Source organism: Nerophis ophidion, linkage group LG09 (assembly GCF_033978795.1).
Source record: "Nerophis ophidion isolate RoL-2023_Sa linkage group LG09, RoL_Noph_v1.0, whole genome shotgun sequence".
Lineage (NCBI taxonomy): Eukaryota > Metazoa > Chordata > Actinopteri > Syngnathiformes > Syngnathidae > Nerophis > Nerophis ophidion.
In genome coordinates this window covers 27,238,183-27,263,719 of record NC_084619.1, presented here as the reverse complement: position 1 = coordinate 27,263,719, position 25,537 = coordinate 27,238,183, and the positions used below count along the sequence as shown (strand labels likewise).

Here is a 25,537-nt window from a genome sequence, read left to right as displayed (position 1 = left end):
TATACTTTTGACCCAGCAGATTTGGTCATATTTTCAGTAGACCCATAATAAATTCGTAAAAGAACCAAATTTCAGGAATGTATTTTGTGACCAACGAGTATGAGCTCCAATCACTCTATCACAAAAAAATTAAGAGTTTTATAAATTATTGGAAACTCAAGACAGCCATGACATTATGTTCATGACAAGTGTATGTAAACTTTTGAACGCGACTGTATTTATGATGTTGGAGGCCGTCATTGCTATTGGCGAGCGGATACCATGCACGGTTCTACCCGAAAAGGGGAATTTAAAGCTTGGCTGTTAAAATGCATAATTCAGCATATTTAAACGCTGCAGCTTTGCAATTTGTCCTAAATGCTATTTGAAACAGACTTTATGTCTCACTGGCATCATTTCTTTTACTGACAATCACATGGTTTATTACGTGCTAGGTTCAACTGAAATACCCCAAATTCTGTTTTTTAAGCCATTACTTTTTTCCTACACTTATAACGCTGCGATTTATAAGACGGAGCAGTTAATTTCTGGACTTTTCTTTTCCGGCAACCATAAGAAAAATAATTGTAAAATTTTTTTTTTTAAATTGTAAGAAGCAAGAACACAGATGGTGTTTTATTGTTCGTGCAATGGCGCCATCTTTTGGATGAGTTTGCTTACTGCAGGTGCTGCAGTGTCCTTCCATTTACCGGCAGTGCTTTTTTATTTTTTAACCAGAGTGCCAATCAGTGTTCTGCATTTTTACTCGTATGGATTCTTCATTCATTATGCCAAGCAACATTTGTAAGTTTTACAGTACAAGTAAATGGTCTACACTTAGTGAACCCAAGACAGCAGGACCTTCGTATTGTGAGGCAGACGCACTAACCCCTCTGCCACCGTGAAGCCCAGTAAATGCTGTGCATTATTAAAATACGAAATAAAATTAATCCAAACCCTTTGTTTTTAATTCAATATTTTCAAATCTAAAAGGAATGTTAATACAAATGCTACACATTTTAGTGTTTTGGGGGGTTCAAGCACAGAATAAATTGATTTCAATTTACTTTAATGGGCAACACTGTTTCGCGATAAAAGTTTCTCGAGGTACAAGCTACAACACAGAACCAATTAAAATCGTATCCCGAGGTATGTCGTAATAAAGTAACAACAACATAACACAAGACATACACATTTTATGACTTAAATTGCATTCAAGTGTTTGAGGCATATTACAAGGTTAAAAACCTGGACTTTGTTTAAATGCAATTCGCCTGACCTCTAACAGTAGGTGACAATCACTTTTATATCAAATGAAATCAGAGAATGTCATGTCAAGCTGGCAGGATGGTTTGGATAGAATAACATCAATTGGACCCACGACTAAGTACATACAGGCTTTATTAAAAAGACGAAAATACTCCTTTTTTCAGTTTGCTTCCGGGACAAGGACAGGAAGTGACGTGCGTTGTAGAGTTAAACGGGGAAAGAAAAGAAAAGTTTACGGGGAAAAAAAACAAGAAACGAAGATTTAACCCGCTGTACAAAATGTAGCATTTTGTGGAATAAAGAAAGAAACTGGAAATCTGCCTAAGCCTCGATTCCTTGGAATGTTATGAAATTGACAGACGGTACAGCACAGAGACAGTGTGCGCTGTTGATGTTACGTATCTTTTGGGTAATTGTTTGGCGGGCACCCCTGTTTCTTGCTTTGTTTTTAAGATAAACTGTCTACTGATTGCTAGCCTCCCACGATACACGGTACATGTGTCTACATCTACTCGTCTCCAGTCATGTAAGTAACATAACAAGTCTGTGACTCTTTTACTGATAAACCCAGGCTCAGTTGTTTGACGGACCAAAACCATCAACTGATTTCTAGTTTGGCGTGATAACCGGTTTATTACCTGTGTTGACACTCGATAAACCCCTAAAGATTCACAACTGAACCTTATCAATATTGGGGTCTGTAACGGCTCATTTCTCAAACCGGATATCCGGTTGCATTGATTTATTGTTAACAAACCTAATAAATACTGTAGATTCCAAAGGTGTGTACAGTATCAGTATTTACTGTGATCTTAAAAATACTGTATGCATGTCCATGTGTAATGTAGTGGCTATATGAATACTTGTGATGTTGATTCAGCACCCTGCCAACAGAAGAATTGAGGCCAGAAACAGATCTATCTTACATACTTGAATTGTGATCATGTGTCTGATACATTTTGTAAGCCAGAATAATTAGTAATACTTTAAGATTCTTATCTCAATACAAGGAATATTTGAAGTCTTTGAGGTATGAAACCCAGAAGAATTGGTAATAATTTAAAACGTATCCTAATATAAAGAATCTGTGAAGTCTTTGAAGTATGAATGCAAATGTCCATGTAATGCTTAAAGTTGTAAATTACAACACTCAAAGTCTTTTTAAGGCTGCGTATCTAATGTGTGCATAAATTTGTCTGTGTGCATGTACACTTTTGGTTATGGCCCAGATGTTACTAATCACATAACGCTCTGTGCCTGCAAAATAGAAGTTTCAGCAATGCAATTAGTATGAAGTTTGTTTTCCAACCATTTCATGTCAAAAATACGGCAATGAAATAGGTCTGTTCCTTGTCTGTCGTCTAAACTAAAACCCTTTCACTTTTCTTTCATGAGATAATATACTTTCTTCATGTAGCTTTATATCAGAGGCTAACGATATGAATGTGTTGATGTGGTTGTACTCCACATTGGCTATGACTGACTGGCAAGTAGCCAAAGAGAAAGAAAATAATCGACACTTATTTGGAGGGAGACGCTATGGAGTGTGTGTGTTTGGGCGAAATGTCCATCTGTGTAAGCAGGCAGCCTGTTATTTCTTGGCACAGTTTCAATGAAAAACACTTTAGTCTTTGTCGGGGAATGAAAGTTATGGGTAAAAACTTTCTATTTTCTATGTCCTATTTTATGTGTGTATGGGGTGAAGGTGTGTGTTTGAAAAAATAAATAAATGTTCATTATTCTACAAAATACAAACCCAATGAAGTTGGCACGCTGTGTAAATTGTAAATAATCAGAGTCCCCGGACTGTTGAACAAATTAAGCTGCACATCAAACAACAATGCGAAATAATTCACCTGAACGGTTGTTAAAAGGAATGGTGATAAAATACACTGGTACAATGTGTTTTTGCAATGTGTTGCTGCCATTAAATTCTAAGTTGATGATTATTTGCAAAAACAAAATAATTTTCTCAGATCGAACATTAAATATCTAGTCTTTGCAATGTATTCAACTGAATATAAGTTGCTAATCATTGTATTCTGTTTTTATTTACGATTTACACAAGGTGCCAACGTCACTTGTTCTGGGTTTTGTACTTTGAAAATACATTATTGCAATTGTATGTGGACATGCGAGCGGTTAAGGTAATGTGTGTTTATAGATTCATACCATAAACATATTTGCAACTTAACGCCCAAAAAACGGAAATGCTGATTATCGGTCCTGCTAGACACAGACCTCTATTTAATAATACAACTTTAACATTTGACAACCAAATAATAAAACAAGGTGACTCAGTAAAAAATCTGGGTATTATCTTTGACCCAACTCTCTCCTTTGAGTCACATTAAAAGCGTTACTAAAACGGCCTTCTTTCATCTCCGTGATATCGCTAAAATTCGCTCCATTTTGTCCACTAAAGACGCCGAGATCATTATCCATGCGTTTGTTACGTCTCGTCTCGATTACTGTAACATATTATTTTCGGGTCTCCCCATGTCTAGCATTAAAAGATTACAGTTGGTACAACATGTGGCTGCTAGACTTTTGACAAGAACAAGAAAGTTTGATCATATTACGCCTGTACTGGCTCACCAGCACTGGCTTCCTGTGCACTTAAGATGTTACTTTAAGGTTTTACTACTTAAGTATAAAATACTACACGGTCTAGCTCCATCCTATCTTGCCGATTGTATTGTACCATATGTCCCGGCAAGAAATCTGCGTTCAAAAGACTCCGGCTTATTAGTGATTCCTAGAGCCCAAAAAAAGTCTGCGGGCTATAAAGCGTTTTCCGTTCGGGCTCCAGTACTCTGGAATGCCCTCCCGGTAACAGTTCGAGATGCTACCTCAGTAGAAGCATTTAAGTCTCACCTTAAAACTCATCTGTATACTCTAGCCTTTAAATAGACCTCATTTTTAGACCAGTTGATCTGCCGCTTCTTTTCTTTTTTCTCCTATGTCCCCCCCCTCCCTTGTGGAGGGGGTCCGGTCTGATGACCATGGATGAAGTACTGGCTGTCCAGAGTCGAGACCCAGGATGGATCGCTCGTCGGGACCCAGGATGGACCGCTCGCCTGTGTATCGGTTGGGGACATCTCTACGCTGCTGATCCGCCTCCGCTTGGGATGGTTTCCTGTGGACGGGACTCTCGCTGCTGTCTTGGATCCGCTTTGAACTGTACTCTCGCGGCTGTGTTGGAGCTACTATGGATTGAACTTTCACAGTATCATGTTAGACCCGCTCGACATCCATTGCTTTCGGTCCCCTAGAGCGGGGGGGTTGCCCACATCTGAGGTCCTCTCCAAGGTTTCTCATAGTCAGCATTGTCACTGGGGTCCCACTGGATGTGAATTCTCCCTGCCCACTGGGTGTGAGTTTTCCTTGCCCTTTTGTGGGTTCTTCGAGGATGTCGTAGTCGTAATGATTTGTGCAGTCCTTTGAGACATTTGTGATTTGGGGATATATAAATAAACATTGATTGATGAAGCTGACTTTCTAAACTGCATGTCACTTCAAATGACAGTTTAACAGTTGCGTCCTTGTAAAACCAATCTAAACTTCTCTGGAACACTTCTAACGACCACAGACCTTCTCTTGCTCCCCTCAAATCACTTGCATTAGGCCTCAAAACTGGACTCAGTGAGCAGTATACCCATTTTGACAAAGTGAGACAGGGAATGTCAGTTTTCCTTTAACTTGCATCAAATGGGGACTCCCATTGTGAAACGGTAGGTGTGGAAATAAAGTGTACTTGCCGCTAATGATGCTACTAGTATGTATGAATTGCTAAGTACTGCAAGAGAAAATTAATGTATGAAGGAAATGTGCAATAATACCATGACTTGAAAGCGGACCAAATATACAATGTCACATTGGTTAAACAGCAATACCATCAAAACTATCATTTTTTGGTCTAAAAAGGTAGTTTGAACTTTCATTGACTAGTGAAGTCATAGTGTGGGCTTCTCTTAGTCAGAGTACCGAATGTTTCGGACTGTAGAGCGCACTGGGATATAAGCCGCACCGACTACATTTTAGAAGAAAAAAATGTTTTTTCATTTATTACCCGCACCAAACTATAAGCCGCATATAGTTTTTTACACAGTAGGATTCTGTAAATGTTTATTTACTTAATTGTAATTATTGATTACAATAATAATCATTAATTAAATAATTAAAAATTATTTACCTTAATTGTTTTCAAACGGTGCATGTAACACGGCAGTAAAACTGCTGATCAAACAAAACAGAAGTCATTGTCATGGACCCACTAACTGCGGAAGCTTGCACTCTAATCAGCTAAACTGACTTAATAACTCCAACGTGGAGTTTGGGGAATTTACTGAGGAATTTGTGAAACTGAAACAGACACAATACAAAAAGAATGCCATTGTAAGTTAACAATACAAAAATAACACACATGGATGCGTTAGTGCTAACGACGCTATCATCATTACAATACAAACATGCATGAAAACACTCCTACAGGCATCACACATGGGATGATTAAGTAAGTATACGTTTTAGTTGTACTGTAAAACTTACAAACTTTGCTTGGAGTGATCAATGAAGAATCCACACTAGTAGAAACGCTATAAACAGCTTGAAGACTGAATGCAACTTATAATTTCGGTTGTTGAAAGCACTAAGTGACTAAAACTAAGACTCCGGCTTATTAGTGATTCCTAGAGCCCAAAAAAAGTCTGCGGGCTAGAGAGCGTTTTCCGTTCGGGCTCCAGTACTCTGGAATGCCCTCCCGGTAACAGTTCGAGATGCTACCTCAGTAGAAGCATTTAAGTCTCACCTTAAAACTCATCTGTATACTCTAGCCTTTAAATAGACCTCATTTTTAGACCAGTTGATCTGCCGCTTCTTTTCGTTCTCCTATGTCCCCCCTTCCCTTGTGGAGGGGGTCCGGTCCAATGACCATGGATGAAGTACTGGCTGTCCAGAGTCGAGACCCAGGATGGACCGCTCGTCGGGACCCAGGATGGACCGCTCGCCTGTGTATCGGTTGGGGACATCTCTACGCTGCTGATCCGCCTCCGCTTGAGATGGTCTCCTGTGGACGGGACTCTCGCTGCTGTCTTGGATCCGCTTCAACTGAACTCTCGCGGCTGTTTCGAAACCACTATGGATTGAACTTTCACAGTATCATGTTAGACCCGCTCGACATCCATTGTTTTCGGTCCCCTAGAGAGGGGGGGTTGCCCACATCTGAGGTCCTCTCCAAGGTTTGTCATAGTCAGCATTGTCACTGGCGTCCCACTGGATGTGAATTCTCCCTGCCCACTGGGTGTGAGTTTTCCTTGCCCTTTTGTGGGTTCTTCCGAGGATGTTGTAGTCGTAATGATTTGTGCAGTCCTTTGAGACATTTGTGATTTGGGGCTATATAAATAAAAATTGATTGATTGATTGATAAGTGGAAGGACACTGCGGCACCTGCAGTGGGCAAATTTTTCAAAAAGATGGCACCATAGCACAAAAATAAAACACCCTGTCAGTGTTTTTGCTTTTTTTTTTTTTTAAATAAAATTATTGTTATTATGGGCGCCAACAAAGAAAAATCCAATTATTTAGCTGCTCTATTTTATAAGCCGCAGGATTCAAAGTGTGGGGAAAAAGTAGCGGCTTATGACATGGAATTTAAGTTATATATATTAGGTCAGGAGTTTTGTAGTGCGCATGCCCCACGTCATTTCACCATGGTCATGTGAAGAAACCCACGCATGATTGCTGTTCAAAATGTTAACTTGTACTGATGTCTGGCTTTGTATCGGACAACATACAAAGCCATGTATGTTGTCATACATGGCCAACTAAAATGTCTGTTAGGGTGTGTAAATATATATATTTAAATTACAACACCTGTGTTTTAACTGGAACCATCTGCAATATAGGTGAATTTGAATTCCTAACGCGCACATACACACATAAAAATGGTTGCCTAATCGCTGCAGTTGAATTTGGAAACATATTGTTTGCATACATTAGAATAAATGCAGGGGAAAGTAAACCACACACACACACACCACATGGTGTGTGTATTTTAATAGCCTTCAGATTGGAAACAGATGCAAGCCGACACGCTGAGGTAGAACAGAGAAGCCACATACGATAACGCTGACATGAGAAGTGAGGACCGGGTGGGAGATCAGAGACTGGAATAAAAACAAGTTGGGTGATGGGGGAGGTCATTCGAGTCGAGATGGCATGCTAAATCCATCAGAGATGAAGAGTGAATGAAAGCAGCACGTGAGAAGTGTGTGTGCGCGCAGAAAGGATTGTTCAGCTTTGACGAGGTGATTAAAGCTTGTCCCTTGTAGTAACCCTTATACTAATGATGCTCATTAAGGAAGTCACAAGGGAAGTCACACAGCAACACTACAGGAATTGTATGTGTGCAACTTATTGCAATTAAAGTTGTTGTGTGTCCAAAATTGTGTCTTTTGGGTTTGATTACAAGTGTAATTATCCTGAGTTAACATGTCCACTAGTGTTTCTATAGGCTAAAGTTCACCAAGCCTGCAGAGACCTCAATGATGGCTGGCTGCAAATGTATGTCACTCAACAACTCTAAGTGTGCCAGATTTTAACCATGAATCAATTAGTATACTTTGACAAAAGGAGTGATTCACAAAGTATTTCAAAAGTATGTATCTCGCCATTGTAATTACTGTGCATCTTCTCAATGGCCAATACACAAATTATACTTGGACATACTGTAATTTAGAGTCAGAGTACAGCTTGTATAGCCCTACATATGGACTATGGAGTAAAATTACTGAACACATTCATTATCCTCCAAACAGCTCTAAAGTAAAGTAAGAACAAGACAGTTGTGCCTTGCTTCCAGTCATGGCGGTGTGGGACTGCATAAAGCATGATCTCCTCCCTTCAGAAACTGGAAAACATAACGGTGTATTTATATGATAATAACGCTAAACACACCTCCAAGATGAAACGTGCTTTGGCTGAGGACATGTTAAAGTTAAAGTACCACTGATAGTCACACACACACTAGGTGTGGTGAAATTACCCTTTGCATATGACCCATCCTGTTGTTCCATCCCCTGGGAGGTGAGGAGAGCAGCCATCAATTACATCTTGTTTACAAGTGAGGGAAGAGTAGATCGTGAGCTTAACAGGCAGATCGATGCAGCGTTTGCAGTGATGCGGACCCTGCATCGATCCATCGTGGTAAAGAAGGAGCTGACCCGGAAGGCAAAGCTCTCAATTTACCGGTCGATCTATGCTCCCATCATCACTTACGGTCATGAGCTTTTGGTTATGACTGAAAGGACAAGATCACGGGTACAAGCGGCCAAAATGAGTTTCCTCCGTCGGGAGGCGGGGCTCTCCCTTAGAGATAGGGTGAGAAGCTCTGTCATTCGGAAGGAGCTCAAAGTAAAGCCGCTGCTCCCCCACATCGAGAGGAGCCAGATGAGGTGGTTCAAACATCTGGTCAGGATGCCCCCTGGACGCCTCCCTGGGGAGGTGTTTATGGCACGTCCGACCGGTAGGAAGCCACAGGGAAGACCCAGAATATATTGGGTAACCTATGTTTCCCGGTTTGTCTGGGAATATCTCAGGATCCCCTGGAAAGAGCTGAACAAAGTTGCTGGGGACAGGGAAGCCTAGGCTTCCCTGCTTAGGCTGCTGCCCCTGTGACCCGACCTCGGATAAGCAGAAAAAGATGGATGGATGGATGGATATATTGAAAGAGTGAAATAATAATAATTTTGGGGCGTAACATAAAATTAACTGGATATCTCATAAAAAATATACAACATTAGGTGTAAAGAAAGGTTTCTATATTTAATAAAGCAAAATATGTTCTACACTAAAAATAATTTTATATAATCTACTGCTCACTAGTGTTACCATATATGGGTTACTGTGCAGAAATATGGGGAGATAATTACAAAATTATGCTTCATTCAATAACCGTATAACAAAAAAAATCTGAATTATGAAAAAAATTGGATATAGAGAACAGATTACCCTTTATTTATAAAACCAAATATATTGAAATGTAATTTTATGGTGCATTTGCAAACAGCTATGTACATCAATTCTGCTCAACAAAAGAGGAAACCGATAACAGAAAGAGAAAAATCACATTTAAAACATTTGTTTGCACACACAGCACTGAAACCTTTAGTATATGGATTGGATGTATGTGGAGTTCAATTATGGAATGGATTAAGTAAATAAATCAAACAATGGAGTAATATGACCCAGTTTATGAAGCTGTTCAAACTACAAGTGTTTACAAAATACAAAGAAAAATTATGAATGAATATATTGAAAATAAGATATTATTCATCACATTAAGTGAATCATAACTTATTTAACTTTGTATGAGAAGAAGTGATGCATTTAGAGCACATTGATGTAAATTGTGTACAAATTGAGAACAGGAAGTAAACATCAATCCATTTTACCACCGCTTGTTCCTTTCGGGTTAGCGGGGGGTGCTGGAGCCCATCTCAGCTGCATTTGGGCGGAAGGGGGAGTAATCATATGTTTTAATAGTTGCTATGAAGTGAAAAGGGGATGGATTAGATAAACCTCGCATCATCCTACTCCTTTTTGGATATATTGTAAAGAAAAATTAAAATATATGATGAATCATATTGATACTGTGTACATGTTCTAAACACATTTCAACCAACGAACCAACCAAGAGTAAACAGAAACTTTGGGTACAGTTTGGACATGTTCACTGTGAGGCATATTATCTTGTGTTGTCACTGTTTAAACAACAATGGTTGTTTTCGATAGGTATTCCAAATAGGGGGAAACATAATCTTAAGGTTCTAACGTTCAGTATTCAAGTCAAACTAGATGTGATGAAATAAGTGGATTTATTATTTTAAGTATACATAGAAGCAAAAATACCAAATATGTATCTTTTAATAATATACTTCATTTTGTTGTGTAACAGGTGTATTGTGTATTTTATTGTTGATTAAGCATCAGATTATTACATCTGAGTAATAGGACAGGACATTAAGGTACAAGTTTTATCATTTTATTTTTGCTCCTTTCCGGGCCCATACTATGTTTCTTTTTATTATTTTAGTGTAATCCTATTGTTTTTGTCAGATGACAATATTGTTTGGCAATTCTATTTTGTTTAACTGTGTGGATAGTGTATTTTTGTTTGTTTGTTGTGTTAGAAAAAAAAAATTAAAAATGTGGTTTGCATTATTTTTAGGTGGAAACAAATCTGTACTACAATAAGTTATATCCAAAATGTTGTTATATACTATTGTCTCTGAAGTAATAATACAATATATTGGATTTACATAGCACTTTTTTTTCCCAGTGCCTCCAAACGTGTTACACAGAGAACCCATCATACATTCACTCCACATTCACGCTTAAGTGATAGTAAGCTACATATGTAGCCACAACTGCCCTTGAGTAGACTGATGGAAACAGTGTCTGGCCCATAGACATAACAATCAATAGAATGGCAGCAGCTGGATTGTGCTAGTAACCCTCAAGTTTCTAGACGGCCGACCACCTGACCCACACCGCCCTAAATAATAAAATGCTTGCTGAAATGTGTACTAACTTTTGTAAAATACTGTACATTTAGTTGACTGTCAAAGTTGGCTCGTGCTTAATTATGTGTTAGCCATTGGATCTGTTGTGTGCCAAAATGTGGCCTGTAGAACGGTTTCAACAAGTAGTAATATCTATTGAAACTATCGCGCTAAGCAGCAATGACTCCCACTACATAAAGGGCTGAGTATGAAGTCTGGACGAAGTTTGTATCACAACACAATCTGGACACCAGATTTTAACATTTCTCCCTAAACACATCCTTTCACTTCCAAGGGCTTAGATAACTCCCCCATATGAAACTATACCCCCTTTCCTGTATCCTTTCACCACCACTTAATCTCGCTGAAGGGCTTGAAAAGAGACGGCAAAAAGTTGAGTTGCTAAGAGATGTAAGAGGAAAGGAAATTACAATTTAATTAATTTGTCACAGTAATGTGTCAGCAATGTAAGAAAATCTAGAATTTAAGAACTACACATTGTGTTAGTTGGAGAATTGTGGTAAGCAACACATATAGACACAGACATGAAAAATGGTTTCATGCAACTGTGAAAAGACCAGAAGAGTATACATACCTCTAATGGAGAATCGCAGAGAAATCGCCGGAACTATTGCAGGACAAAGAGAAGGAAAAAACAAGTTCTCACTACCCCTTAAATTTCACAAAGCATACATAAATACATTCCTATTTCTTCTATGGTCATATACATAAGTCAGCACTCAAAGGTTTGTCTTTGCCTAAATGTTACATATCAAATAACCCCACAGTAATAACGTGAAAAGAAAGATTGTGTTGACACAAATGAAAACATTTAAGCAGTTAACATTAGACAGGTGGAGATCATTTTGGAACATTAAACCTGGTATCCATGTTCTCCATCATTTTAGGTCTGGATACTTCGTAGAAACTATTATCATTGCACTTTCTTCAGTAAGGGTGAAACTGCTTCAACTGCACAACATCATCCCACAAGGCATGTGTATGTGTCAAAGAAGAGCAAATAAAAGTTGATAAATGTTTCCACTATATTTTCAACATTTTTGAACCAGGATTGAGAGCAGTGTGTTCGCAGGTGAGCTTGACATGCAAGTCAAAAATAACAAATTATTTATATTGGTTTACTAAAATTGAGTCACCTGGATAACAAATATAATAAAATTGACTGAACAATAAAACATTGCCGTGACCTCTGCAGATGCTTAGTAAAAGTAATTTAGTCCGCAAATTCCTTATAGTGCCAGTTAACTTTGCTACGAGTAACTTTACAGTTAACACATTACCAACAGCAATGCTCCACAATGTTCTGTATAATGAAAGGTACAACCATGTACACTATTAAAAACTCACAATAAAACAGATGTCCTTTTAATGGGCTTCTCCAAACCACAGTCTGCTGTTGTGTAGAACTGAACGGAGTATTCAACCCTAGCAATACATGCATTTTATTTTAAACATTTTACAGACACTCATAACAGCACTAATCAAGCAGCCTTACTGCAACTCTACTCAACCTATGCATGAATTGACAATCACTACCTGGACATTGGACAACATTCTGTTTTGAATAAAATAAGGCCTAAATGAAGTTCATTACTGAATAAAGAGGAACAGACAGTGAAATGTAAGGGTCTAATTATCGAACCCTGACGACAAGAACTACCATGTGAATGCAATCTCAGCTTCGTTTTTCTGATGCAACCACACAATGCATGTAAACAGATTGTGGCGTGAGTATCCTCAGGGGTATTCTCATTGGCAACACGTGGTGTATATCACTTCCTTTTACTCTTCCTTTCCTATAGTAAACACTCATCTGAGTGCGATTAAGATGGTAAACAGTCTCAAACACATGCAATACTTACAGTATAAACACACTAATTTGCTTAGGCCTAATTCCTCCTTGGGATGTTTGTGATTGTGCTCTTTAAATTAAACAATTGCACTGCTCTATTGTAATCGTTGGTGTTACAAAACGTCTTCACCCTCTCACAATAAAAAGGTACATGTTAAGAAAAGAATAACGCACAGAAAACGGTGGAGCTGTTCATTTATTCTGCTGCTAATAAAATATAAAAGGACATTTGTAAAATGGAACAGTTGAAAACAGCGTGAATATCTTATTTCTTTCAATAACGAATAATTCCTTACATTTATAAAGCGTGCTCAGAGATCCCACTATTCATTCAGTCTATGATCACATTTGATGATGGTAAGCTACACAGCTGTCCTGGAGTAGACTGATGACAAGCTCCGGCGCAGTAGAGAGCCTTTTCATCTACAGACTTTAGATCCTCCAAGCCGCATTGGTCACCCAGGAGTGGGCAGCTCAACAGGTGTTGCATGCATTGTTCAGATGTACACACTCGCAGGATGTGTCTGTTGCATCAGCATAGTCCCATTTAGCCATGTTGGTCTTGAAGTGGCCAATGCCCGTGCGAAGTCAGTTGAACGACTTCCACGTATTCCATGTAGTTTTAAGACCTGGTGCTAGTTCTTGACTGGCATTGGCAGTTTTGCTAAGTGTTGGTTTGCAATGCGTTTTTCCTGCCACAATGCTAACCTGGCTGTTAGAGAGGACTGAGAAAGTCGCTGGACTGAGCGGAGAAAGCTTTTCCTTTACTTCAGGTGACTTTGGGCTGGTTCGTTGGAGTGACAGGGGTAGCGAGTGTCCTCAACTCACCTCTTACGTACAGTTATGCCTGCTACACACCTGTTGATTTCAGGTGGAGTGATGTTGGCCTGGATGTGGAGGCTAGCCAACATCATTATTTGTCAGTATTTGCTGGTTTGAGGGATGCGGTAGGCACCTGCAGCTGTCACTGAGGACAATGTAAACTTTATTTGCATGGAAGGATCTCTACCTAACAAGACAGGCATACTCCGCACCAGAATAGTGAAGTGAAGTGAATTACATTTACATAGCGCTTTTCTCTAGTGACTCAAAGCGCTTTACATAGTGAAACCCAATATATAAGTTACATTTAAACCACTGTGGGTGGCACTGGGAGCAGGTGGGTAAAGTGTCTTGCCCAAGGACACAACGGCAGTGACTAGGATGGCGGAAGCGGGAATCGAACCTGCAACCCTCAAGTTCCTGGCACGGCCGCTCTACCACCCGAGCTATACCGCCCCAAGTAGCATAGTGCAAGAGCAGTTGACCACAATGTGGAAGCATTAGCACCTCATGATGAGTTTGCAAGTTTCCATAGGATGTTGTTCCTTGTCCTCACTTTGCCTTTTACTTTGTTAATGTGTTGTTTGTAGGAGTGTTCGATCTAGAGTTACCCCAAAACACGTCGGGTTATTACACTGATTCAGGCATACATCATTTCAGGTTAAGGACAGTTTCGTACCGACTTCACGATTGCGGAGGTGGAATAAGATATTTGGGGTCGTTGCTGGGCTAGCTTTCAGTTGATTGTCCTTGTAGTAGCTTGTCATGTTATCTAAAGCTGTTCAGAGGGTAGCTTCTACAATGCATTTGGAAAGTATTCCCAGCTCTTCGCTTTCTCCACATTTTGTTATGTTACAGCCTTATTCCAAAATGAAGTTAATTCATTATGTTCTCAAAATTCTACAGACTATTGCTTGGATTCAAAATGATGTCACGAATACGCGTTGTGGTCAAGCCAGTGTCTGTTCTCAATGGGTACTGTGATAGACAGACAACATAAGCTTGGCACACCTATCTTTGAGGGTTTGCGCCCATTCTTTTTTGCCCATTCCTCTTTGCAGCACCGCTCAAGCTCCGTCAGGTAGGATTAGAAGCGTTGATTATTATTCAAGATGTCCTCGTACATTGTGGCATTCATCTTTCACTCAACCCTGACAATCTCAAGTTTCCGCCTCTCAAAAACCTCCACACAGCATGATGCTGCCCTAGCGTTGCTTTACTATAGGAATGGTATTGGCCTGATGATGGGCAGAGCCAGGTTTCATCCTAACATTATGCCTGGCATTCACACGAAAGAGTTCAATCTTTGTCTCAACAGACCAGAGAATTTTGTTTTCCGAAGTCTGAGAATCTTTCAGGTGCATTTTGGCAATCCTTTACTTACAAAATGACTTTCGTCCGGCCACTGTACCACATAGGCCGATTGGTGGATTACTGCAGAGACAGTTGTCCTTCTATAAGGTTCTCCTCTCCTTAGAGAGGAATGCTGTAGCTCTGACAGAGTGACCATCGTGGTCATCTCCCAGACTAGGCTAAGATGAATGCATAAATATACAGAAACATCCTGGATGAAAACAGACGCTTCCTATCCAACCAGAAGGAGTTTGTGAAGTGCTGCAAAACGGAATGGGCAAAGAGGAATGGGTGACACTGCCCAAAGATAGGTGTGACAAGCTTGTAGCATGTTAAAAAAAACCTTAAGGCTTTAATTGCTGCCAAAGGTGCATGAACAAAATATTGACCAAAGGCTATTAATACTTATGTACATGTGATTTTTTATTTTTCTTATAAATTTACAAGATTTTTAAAATGTACTTTTTCACATAGTAATTATGGGGTATTGAGCGAATAATTTTGATGAGAAAAATTTATTTATTCCACTTTGGAATAAGGCTGTATCATAACAAAATGTGGAAAAAGTGAAGCACTGTGAACACTGCACTGCATGTCGTCAATGTTAGCATTTTGAACCGCTACACCGAAGTATTTAGCAAAAATTTAGCTTTTTGCTCCAGGTGACAATGGCTGGTAATTGGTGTGTCCTATTGGCAGTGCAGAACAGAAATCATGCAGTACCTCACTCTCACCACATGCGCTGGGGTCATCCCCATGAATGGCCATCTGGTAGCGAGCGTACAGCGCCACAGACTGCTCATAGGATGCAGTGAATTGTGGGTCCTCAAAGCTGACTGCTACGAGCCTCACCTTCAAGCACAAATGTAGAGGGGGAAAACAGTGAGGTTCAATTTGAAATAATATTTTTTGGGGAGATCATTCCAGTCTCCTAGTTAGTGGTTATTGCAGGCACTGGCTGATTTTACCATTACACAAAAGGGACGAACAAATGAAACCAAACAATATAATTCTAGTAGACTGTAAGTTTTCAAACAATTGGATAACAGGCAATTTGAAGATGAGGCTCGTGCATAGCTTTAATATGACTTACCCAAAGCCTTGAGACCCCTCTCAATGAAGCATCTCCGAAAGGTCAAATTGACAGCAGCAAATTGATAAACCTTGGTTAACACGGCCGTGAAAGTTACTCAAGCATGGTGCCTAATCTGTTACACCAACAAATGAAACTGTTGTCTGTCGTGTGCAAACTTCTATCGTGAATTTAGGGTGATAAAAAGGGCACTGACGAAACTAAAATGTGAAAGCTTGAAGAATTCGGCTGTCAAGCTGCCCCCCCCCCCCCCCCCCCCCCCCCCCAACCAAGACCAGACTAACAGTCCTACCTGACTGAAGGCCAACTCAAGACACCTGGAGAAACACTGCTCTCAACCATGCCGTATGGAAACATTTTCCTCAAAATTTTCTCTTGGATTACCTTTCTTTGCCATGTATTTGCAATTTTAGAGTGAAACCTAATGGTTTTCATTGATATAAACTTTTTAGATTATTTCCCCAAAAGCATTTCATTTTCTGCAGGTGCAAATCTGTATTAAAAAATAAACCATTAAAATATTATTAAAATGAAAAGTAAAACACTACAGAAGAGATCCTTTTGAAGTCCCTCTGGATGCATGTTTATCCTCTCCCAACCGCTATGAGAAGGCCAACAGCAGCTTGACCTATGCCTACAAACCCCTGACCTGGCTCTCGGAGGGTTTGTCAGGAGGGTCCTTGTGAACGGCCATCTGGTAGAGTTTGTACACCTGGTAGGAGGCGTCGAAAGAGGCTTTGAACTGCGGGCAAGGGGGATTGGAGCGCACTAGCCTCACCTTCAAAAAGAATACGGGCAGACAATGGTTAACATCAAATGAGAGTAAAGTAAAGAGCAAAGACCCTAAAAAAAAAAAGTAAACACAACAAAGAGAAGACAGTGGTGTATTTAGTGTGGCACGAGGGACTCACACAAACACATCTCTCTTTAAATCGCAAAAAATAAAATTATTTCTTGGAGCCTTTAGCTTTGTTCTTTACTGTTCTTAGTGGTGTCTGCTGTGTTGCAGACTTACCAGGGAACCAAAACAAAATAGAGACAGGTGTGTTACATGTTTTATGAATTTGCAACATAATCCACAAATACCATCTTAAAAAAAGTACTGACAGAAAACAAAGTTTGCCACATCGAAAGTGGCACTTAGGTGATTTATCATGTCCTTTAAGGTAATGGTCCAACCATCCAAGTAATTTTCATTACTAACACGCATGTTAAAAATCCAATACGATTAATACACATCCTTCTATAAACTGTATAGAGTACAGTATATCCATACACCGTATGCTTTTCAGTATTTATTGGGAAGAACAAGACAGACTTATCAAAGAAAGAAAAACAGTGACTGTATCTAATGTCACACAAACTGAAAATGAATTACATTTGCTGGGACACTGGGCCGTTTCATTAACCACCTATTCAGCAAGGAGCTTTTATTGGCTGAATAGGCTGTACCGTTTGAGTCTGCATGGCGGAAAGGATAGGAGCTTGAACCTGAAGTTTATTTGATTTGGACCTAAGAGGGACAGTCTCAAATGACTACTTGGCATCCACTTCTCTTGGTCAAACAGAGATGTTGGGCCTCATACATGAAAGCAAATTTCTCAAGTTTAAGCTTTAATTAGTTTTACAGTTGAAGATATGTTTTGATTGTATAAACTACTTGTAGCAAGTTGACACCACCTTATATAGTGCGTCCAGAAAGTATTGACTTTTTTCCACACTTTTTTATGTAACAGCCTTATTCCAAAATAGAATAAATGAAGTTATGTCTTCAACATTCTACAAGCAATACCCAATAATGACAATGTATTTTTTTGATAGTTTATTCAAAATTTAAAAATACAAAATCACATGTATATAAATATCCACAGCCTTTGCTCAATACTTTGTTGATGCACTTTTGGCAGAAACTACAGCCTCAGGTTATATGTGAAGCTTCGGTGAACAGTCATTTTCAAACCTCTCCAGAGATTTTCAACTGGATTTAAGTCTGGGCTTTGGCTGGACCAATTAAGGACATGTATACAATTGTCCTGAAGCCATTCCTTTGATATCATGTCGGTAAGCTTATGGTCGTTGTCCTACTGAAAATGAACTGTTGCTCAGTCTAAGTTAAAGAGTGCTTCGGAGCAGGTTTTCAATCCAGGATGTCTCTGTAAACTGTTGGATTCATCTTTCCCTCTATCCTGAGTAGGCTTTTAGTTCCTGCCGCTGAAAAACATCCCCACTGCATGATTCAGCCAGAACCATGCTTTACTGTAGGGATGGTATTGGCTTGGTGATGAACAGTGCCTGGTTTCCTCCAAACATGATACCTGGCATTCACGCCAAAGAGTTCAATCTTTGTCTCATCAGACCAGCATTTTCGCAACCTACAGGTGGGCTACCATGAGCTTTTTACAATGGAATGGCTTTCGATGGGCCAGGTTGGTGGATTGCTACAGAGATGGTTGTCTTTCTACAACAGGGGTCGGCAACCTTTACCACTCAAAGAGCCATTTTGACCCGTTTCACAAAATAAAGAAGACAATGGGAGCTAAAAAAAACTCTTTTGAAATTTAAAATTAAATAACACAGCATAAATAGTTTTTTTTTGCTTTGTGCTATGTGTATACAAGGGGTCTTAGACACGCAGCCTGCACCTTGATAAGAAAATGTATTTTTAGTGCGGCCCGCAACTTTTATATGAATGTCGTGTGGCAGCATTACGCATGCCAACCCACCTAAATTTTCCGGGAGGATCCCGAACTCTCAAGGCAACTATACTCGCGATTATTTGCTGATGGTCACCCAGATAACAATGATAAGGGCGAGTCATGAAGCCACTGCCTATGACACCTTTTACAACATGTACAAACGGCTTGTCAGCCCAGTAATTTGTTATGTGTGGCATCCGCAGATACACTTACACGACTGCAAGGCATAGTTGTTCAACAGCCATACGGGTTACACTGAAGGTTGTGATATAAACAACTTTAACACTCTTACTAATATGCGCCACACTGTGAACCCACACCAAACAAGAATGACAGAAACACATTTGGGGAGAACATCCTCACAGTAACACAACATAAACAGAACAACACAAATACCCACAATCCCATGCATCCCTGACTCTTGCTGGCTATATAATACACCCCCGCTAGCACCAAACCCCCCCTCTCGTGCATCAGTTGAGGTGGGCAGGGTTTGGTGGGATGCACGGGTTTGTGGGTATTTGTTTTGTTCTGTTTATGTTGTGTTACTGTGAGGATGTTCTCCCGAAATGTGTTTGTCATTCTTGTTTGGTGTGGGTTCACGGTGTGGCGCATATTAGTAAGAGTTAAAGTTGTTTATATCACAACCTTTAGTGTACCCTGTGTGGCTGTTGAGTAAGTATGCCTTGCAATCACGTATGTGTGGTGACAGAACCAGTGAAATGCATGCGTCTGGCCAGCACGCAGAGAGCATGGTGTAAAAGCGGGCGCAATGACATGTCGCAGAGGACGTTAAAAGCAAAGCCATCACGGCACGCCCTTAATATTGTAGTCTCAGAGAAAATCGGAGACTACTAGCCCCGGGTGATGTCCGGGAGAGGCACCAAAATCCGGAAACCTCCCGAAATAATCAGCTGCACTAACGATTGTGCAGCTGAACCACATCAGAGAGGCCAAAGAGCCGCATGCGGCTCCGTAGCCATGGGTTGCCGACCCCTGTTCTAGAAGATTCTCCTCCCTCTGACAGTGACCACCGAGTTCTCGGTCACCTCCTAGACTAGGGCCTTTTGCCCCCGTACACCGAGCTTAGCTGGCCGGCCAGCTCTAACAAGAGTCCTGGTGATTTCAATTTTACGATTGATTGAGGCTACTGTGTTCATTGGGACCTTCAAGGCAGCAGATATTTTTCTGAACAGTTCCCCAGATTTTTGCCTCGAGACAATTCCTTCGACTTTGTGCATCAACTTCTTGCATCAACTGAATTTACAACAGGTGGACTCGAATTAAGCTGGAGGAACATCTCAAGAATGACCAGTTGAAACAGGATGCACCTGATGTCACATTTGAGTACATATGTACATGTGATTTTGTAACTTTGTAATTTTATTACATTTTCAATCATCTCTAAAGAAAACATTTTCACATTTTTATTGTCAGGTATATTGTGTGTATAATTTTGAGTACAGAAATTAATTTATTCCACTTTGGATTAAAGCTGTAACATAAAATGTGAAAAAAGTGAAGCGCTTAGAATATTTTCTGGATGAACTGTATAGTGGTGAAAAATATTTTTTAATGGCTATCACAAAAACTCTATGTAACACCAACAGCCTTGCTCAATAGTGTTTGAAAACAGCAAAACAAGAAATGTGTAAATTTGATTATGATGAATGTTTCATTACCTAAAATGTTTTTTCCACTGGCGCTAACATAAATGTGAAAACAATTATACATTTTTCATGAAGATCAGTCAGCAAAGATATTTTGCCTGAGACTAATAGACAGTAATTTTAAAATGTTTTCAGGGCTGACAGAATTAACGATTTCACTAGCGTGATTATTCACAAAAAAATAGCTATTGGGGAAGTCAATAGCTTAGGGTCTCACATACTTTTTCCACCTTGCACTGTGAATGTTTACATGTGTTCAGATCAATGCAAACGTCAGTACACAAATGAGTGAGGAGACTGACTGGTTCGCTCACTGGTAAGTTTCACACCAAAATACAGCCTGAGATAACTTTAGATAAAACTGTTACTAAGTTTTGTGCAAATAAATAAAATGCATTCAAGCAAAACGTAAAAAAAAAAAGCATTCTGACAATATAATTGCATTGAGTCGTTTCTTAAGCTAACTTAATCATCTGTAATTATTCATGGTAGATACTAATTCAAAAATGTAAATAATCTGATTTTTTAAAAATCATTTGACAGACCGAATATCCTTATTTAGATGGGTTCAAATTAGGTTAAATACTGTGTTAAGTTGTCACAGAAGAATGTGATCACTTTTTACATGGAGTACATTTTGTCCACACCATTTGTCATGGTCATTAGGGCTTTAATTCAGGCTTTTCTTTGTAAACACATTTTAATTCATAATTATGTTAGTGATGCAGGAGAATCAAAAATAAATTAAAAACAACAAAGTACATTTGGAAGGGCTGTGTCAAGTCAACTGGAATTTGAAAGACTTCCTTTGAAATCATATGAACATTGTGCCCCCTGCTGGGTAAAACCTGAACATATATATTTTCAATCCATCCATTTACCCTTATCCCGTTCGGGATCGCAGCGGTGCAAGAGCCGATCTCAATGCAGCTGAGATATATATTTTTAAAAATTAATTATAATAGCTATGCAAATGTAGAAAAGTAAATGCTTAAGCAATCATGCTAATGGGTAAAATTCAAAAGAACAAGTTCAAAAGGCAGCATCAGACATACAGATATTGTTTCTGACTATTTATTTTTTCAGCTCGTGTGTTCTTCTGATGTGGTTCACACTTCATGGATGGACATCTTCACATGTGGGAAAATGTTGACTTTAAAAGGAAACTGCATTTTGGGGGGATTTTTGCCCATCGTTTACAACCATTATGATGGACAAGAACACGCGTCTTTTTTTTTTCTTGAGGATTTTTAAAGGGAAACTGTATTTTTGGGAATTTTCAAATATCATTCACAAGCCTTATGCAAAAGAAGCAAACATGGTTTTCTTTTTTTATTGGATTCTATATTTAAAAATAAATGCAATCAAAAGTCCGCTTACAATGGAGACGAAGGGAGTCACTCTATTCTGTCAACAATGCTCTTAAAAAAACATTCAAAAACCTCTATTAAGGTTTTGTATACATGATGTGAGTATATATGTATATATAGTAATGGACAGATTTATAATAACATTTAATAGTTACGTATTTTGATCATTTTAAGCATATGCATCACATTCATTTAAAAAGTAATCACGATATTTGCCTTTTTGTTCCTCAACATCACTGATTATTATTCACTGCAGACTTCATGAGAGTCAACAAACATAATAAAACATCAGTATGCTGACTTGTTATATTCCTGTTTAGATGACGAATGACTCATAATCCTCACAAAGAAAAAGAGGGTGCAACCAAGCCTCTTTTCGTGTCGCCATTTCCAGGTCTAAATTGGCTGTCAAAGTAACAAAAATGCAGTCATCCTTCGATTATCAGGGCGAGAAGCATGACTTATGATTTAGAATTAACTTCCACGAGCACCAAGGTGAGGAAGCAGCTTACCACTCGATGTAAACATAGGGACACATGCTAGTGATCGTAGCGCCGCTATAAATAGTTTGTCTGCATTAGCGCTTATTATAACAATATTCCTTATGCTTGGTTTATATTCAAGTCACAAAATGTAAATGGAATATTGTTGGCAGTTTTTGGATGTTTTTTAATTAGGTTTTATGTCCAGAATAGACTTTTATTCATGTTTATTTACAAGTTAGAATGCATTAAAAAAATACAGCCGTGTCATGTCTTTCATTATGATTGTTTCCAAAAGTGCAGACCCCTTTTAAAAGTGATAAAAACTGCTTGCAAGTTGGGGTGAACGGGAGTCACCTTTGTAATCTTCAGAACCCTCTAAAACAACTTCAAAACCCTCCATTAAAGTTTTATATACACGCTGCAAGTACAGTTGCAAGAAAAAGTATGAGAACCCTTTGGATTACTAGGATTTCTACATAAATTGGTCATAAAATGTGTTTTGATCTTCATCGAAGCCACAACAATAGACAAAATGTCTGCTTAAACTAATACTGCACAAGAAAAAAACATAGGTTTTCATCTTTTTTTAACGAACACAACATGTAAACATTCACAGTGCAGGGTGGAAAATGTATGTGAAACACTAGGCTAATGACTTCTTCAAGAGCTGACAGGAGCCAGGACTCAGACAACATGGAGTCTAATCAATGTAACAAGATCATACTGTATGTGTTGGTAAAAGCTGCCCTTCCCTTTAAAAAACAGACACCTGTGATAAGTGTGCTGTTCTCAAGAAGAATTGAACCATGGTTTGCACAAAAGAGCTCACAGAAGATCTAAGATCAAATGTTAACTGTCATGAAGCTGGAAATGGTTACAAAAGTATCTCTAAAAGCCTTGATGTCCATGTATCCACGATATGAAAGACTGTCTACAAAAAAGTACAGCACTGTTGCTACTCTCCCTAGGCGTGGTCCACCTGTAAAGAGGACTGTGAGAGCACAGCGCAGAATGCTCAGTGAGGTGAAGAAGAATCCTAGAGTGTCAGCTAGAGACTTACAAAAATCTCTGGCACTAGCTGACATTATTGTTTACAAATCTACAATACGTAAAACATTGAACAAGAATGGAGTTAATGGGAGGACACCACGGAGGAAGCCACTGCTGTCTACAAAAACATTGTTGCATAATTGAAGTCTGCAAAAGAGCACTACTAGAAAAAAATTCTGTGGACAGATGAAACCAAAATTGAGTTGTTTGGAAGGAACACACAACTCTATGTGTAGAAAAAAAAGGCACAGCATACCAACATCAAAACCTCATCCCAACTGTGAAATGTGGTGGACGTGGCATCATGGTTTGGGGCTGCTTTGCTGCCTCAGGGCCTAGACGGACTGCTTTCATCGATGGAAAAATTAATTCCCAAATTCATCAAGACTTTTTGCAGGCTAAACTTTTAAAACATCTGTCCACTATCTGAATTTCAACAGAGGATGGGTAATGCAATAGGACAACGACCCCTAGCATAGGAGTAAAACCACAGAACGACTTCAACAGAAGAAAATATGCGTTCTGGAGTGGCCCAGTCAGATTCCTGACCTCAACCCAATTGAGATGCTGTGACATGAACTCAAGAGAGCGATTTACACCAGACATCCCAAGAATATTGCTGCACTGAAACAGTTTTGTGAAGAGGAATGGTGCAAAATTCCTCCTGAATGTTGTGCAGATCTGATCTGAAACTATAGGAAGCTTTTCGTTGAGTTTATTGCTACTAAAGGAGGGTCAACCAGTTATTAAATCCAAGGGTTCACATACTTTTTCCACCATTCACTGTGAATGTTTACATGTTGTGTTCAATAAAAAGATGAAAACCTATATTTTTTTGTGCGGCATTAGTTTAAAAAGACTGTCTATTGTTGTGACTTAAATAAATATATGGAAACGGAGTGTTCCAGTTCAACTATATAATTGGGGTGTCTGCTGTGAATTGCTCTCGAGATCATGCAACAGCATCTCAATCGAGTTTAGGTCAGGAATCTAATTGGGCCACTCCAGAATGCGTATTTTCTATTATTTGAGCCATTCTGTTGTTGATTTACTTTTATGGGTCATTGTCCTGTTGCATCACCCATGCTCTCTTGGGCTTCAGTTGGCAGACAGGTGTGCCTAAGTTTTCCTGTAATATGTTTTGATACAATTGGGAATTCATTTGTCTGTCAATGACAGCAATCCACCCAGACCCTGAGACAGCAAAGACATCACTTGGACAAAGAAAAGACCTTCTGGAGGAAAGTTCTGTGGTCAGAAGAAAAAAAAAATAACTCTTTGGCTATAATACCCAACAATATGTTTGGAGGAGAAAGGGTGAGGCCTTTAATCACAGGAACAACAAACCAACCGTCAAGCATGGTGGTGATAGTATTATGCTCTGGTCCTATTTTGCTGCCAGTGGAAATGGTACTTTACAGAGTGTTAATGGGACAATGAAAAAGGAGGATTACCTCCAAATTCTTTAGGACAACCTAAAATCATATGCTCCGAGGCTGGGTCTTGGACACAGTTGGGTGTTCCAACAGGACAATAACCCCAAACACACGTCAAAAGTGTTAAAGGAATGGCTAAATTCAGGTAGAATTAAAGTTTTACAATGGCCTTACCAAAGTATTGACCTAAACATGTGGGCAATGCTGAATAAAACAAGTTCATGTCAGAAAACCAACAAATTTAGCTGAACTGCACTAATTTTGTCGAGAGGAGTGATCAAAAATTGAACCAGTGCTTAATTGCAGTGAAACTTGCCAAAGGGACATGTAACCAAATATCAACATTGCTGTATGTATACTTTTGACCCAGCAGATTAGGTCACATTTTCAGTAGACCCCTAATAAATTCATAAAACAACCAAACTTAAAACAGCCATGACATTATGCTCTTTATAAGTGATATCAAAAGATTACATACACTTGTGAAGGACATAATGTCATGGCTGTCTTGAGATTCCAATCATTTCTACAACTCTTATTTTGTTGTGATAGGAGCACATACTTGTTGGTCACAAAAACATTCATGAAGTTCGGTTCTGTTATGTATTTATTATGGGTCTACTGAAAATGTGACCAAATCTGCTGGGTCAAACGTATACATCCAGCAACATACATTATCAATTTTGGTGATGAAGAAAAGTTACAATCAAATCAAATTAGCTTCATGGCATGGCCTCTTAACTTCATGTGAGTGATAATGATTGACCACACCTGTTGACTTCTCTGAGCCTATTTAAATATGGCTCATGTGATGCAGTCATTAGACTCGGTTACAAACACGACAATGGGAAATTCAAAGGAACTTAGCGCAGATCTGA

At 39.2% G+C, this 25,537-nt stretch overlaps 1 protein-coding gene across 5 annotated transcripts in view; it reads right to left on the bottom strand.

Annotated features, from left to right (window-relative positions):
* Nucleotides 1-25,537, bottom strand: part of LOC133559197 (arginyl-tRNA--protein transferase 1-like) — a 99,985-nt gene that overhangs the window by 48,877 nt on the left and 25,571 nt on the right. The window contains exons 7-9 of one of the 5 annotated variants that reach the window (XM_061910719.1): nt 16,602-16,730; nt 15,583-15,711; nt 11,407-11,439 (exon numbers count right to left, since the gene is read on the bottom strand). The exons of 1 other annotated variant lie outside the window; for it this stretch is intronic. In XM_061910719.1, coding sequence (XP_061766703.1) covers nt 11,407-11,439; nt 15,583-15,711; nt 16,602-16,730 — 291 coding nt within the window. The remainder of the gene's footprint in view (nt 1-11,406; nt 11,440-15,582; nt 15,712-16,601; nt 16,731-25,537) is intronic. 3 more of the 5 variants (XM_061910714.1, XM_061910715.1, XM_061910716.1) reach the window with 3 other exon arrangements.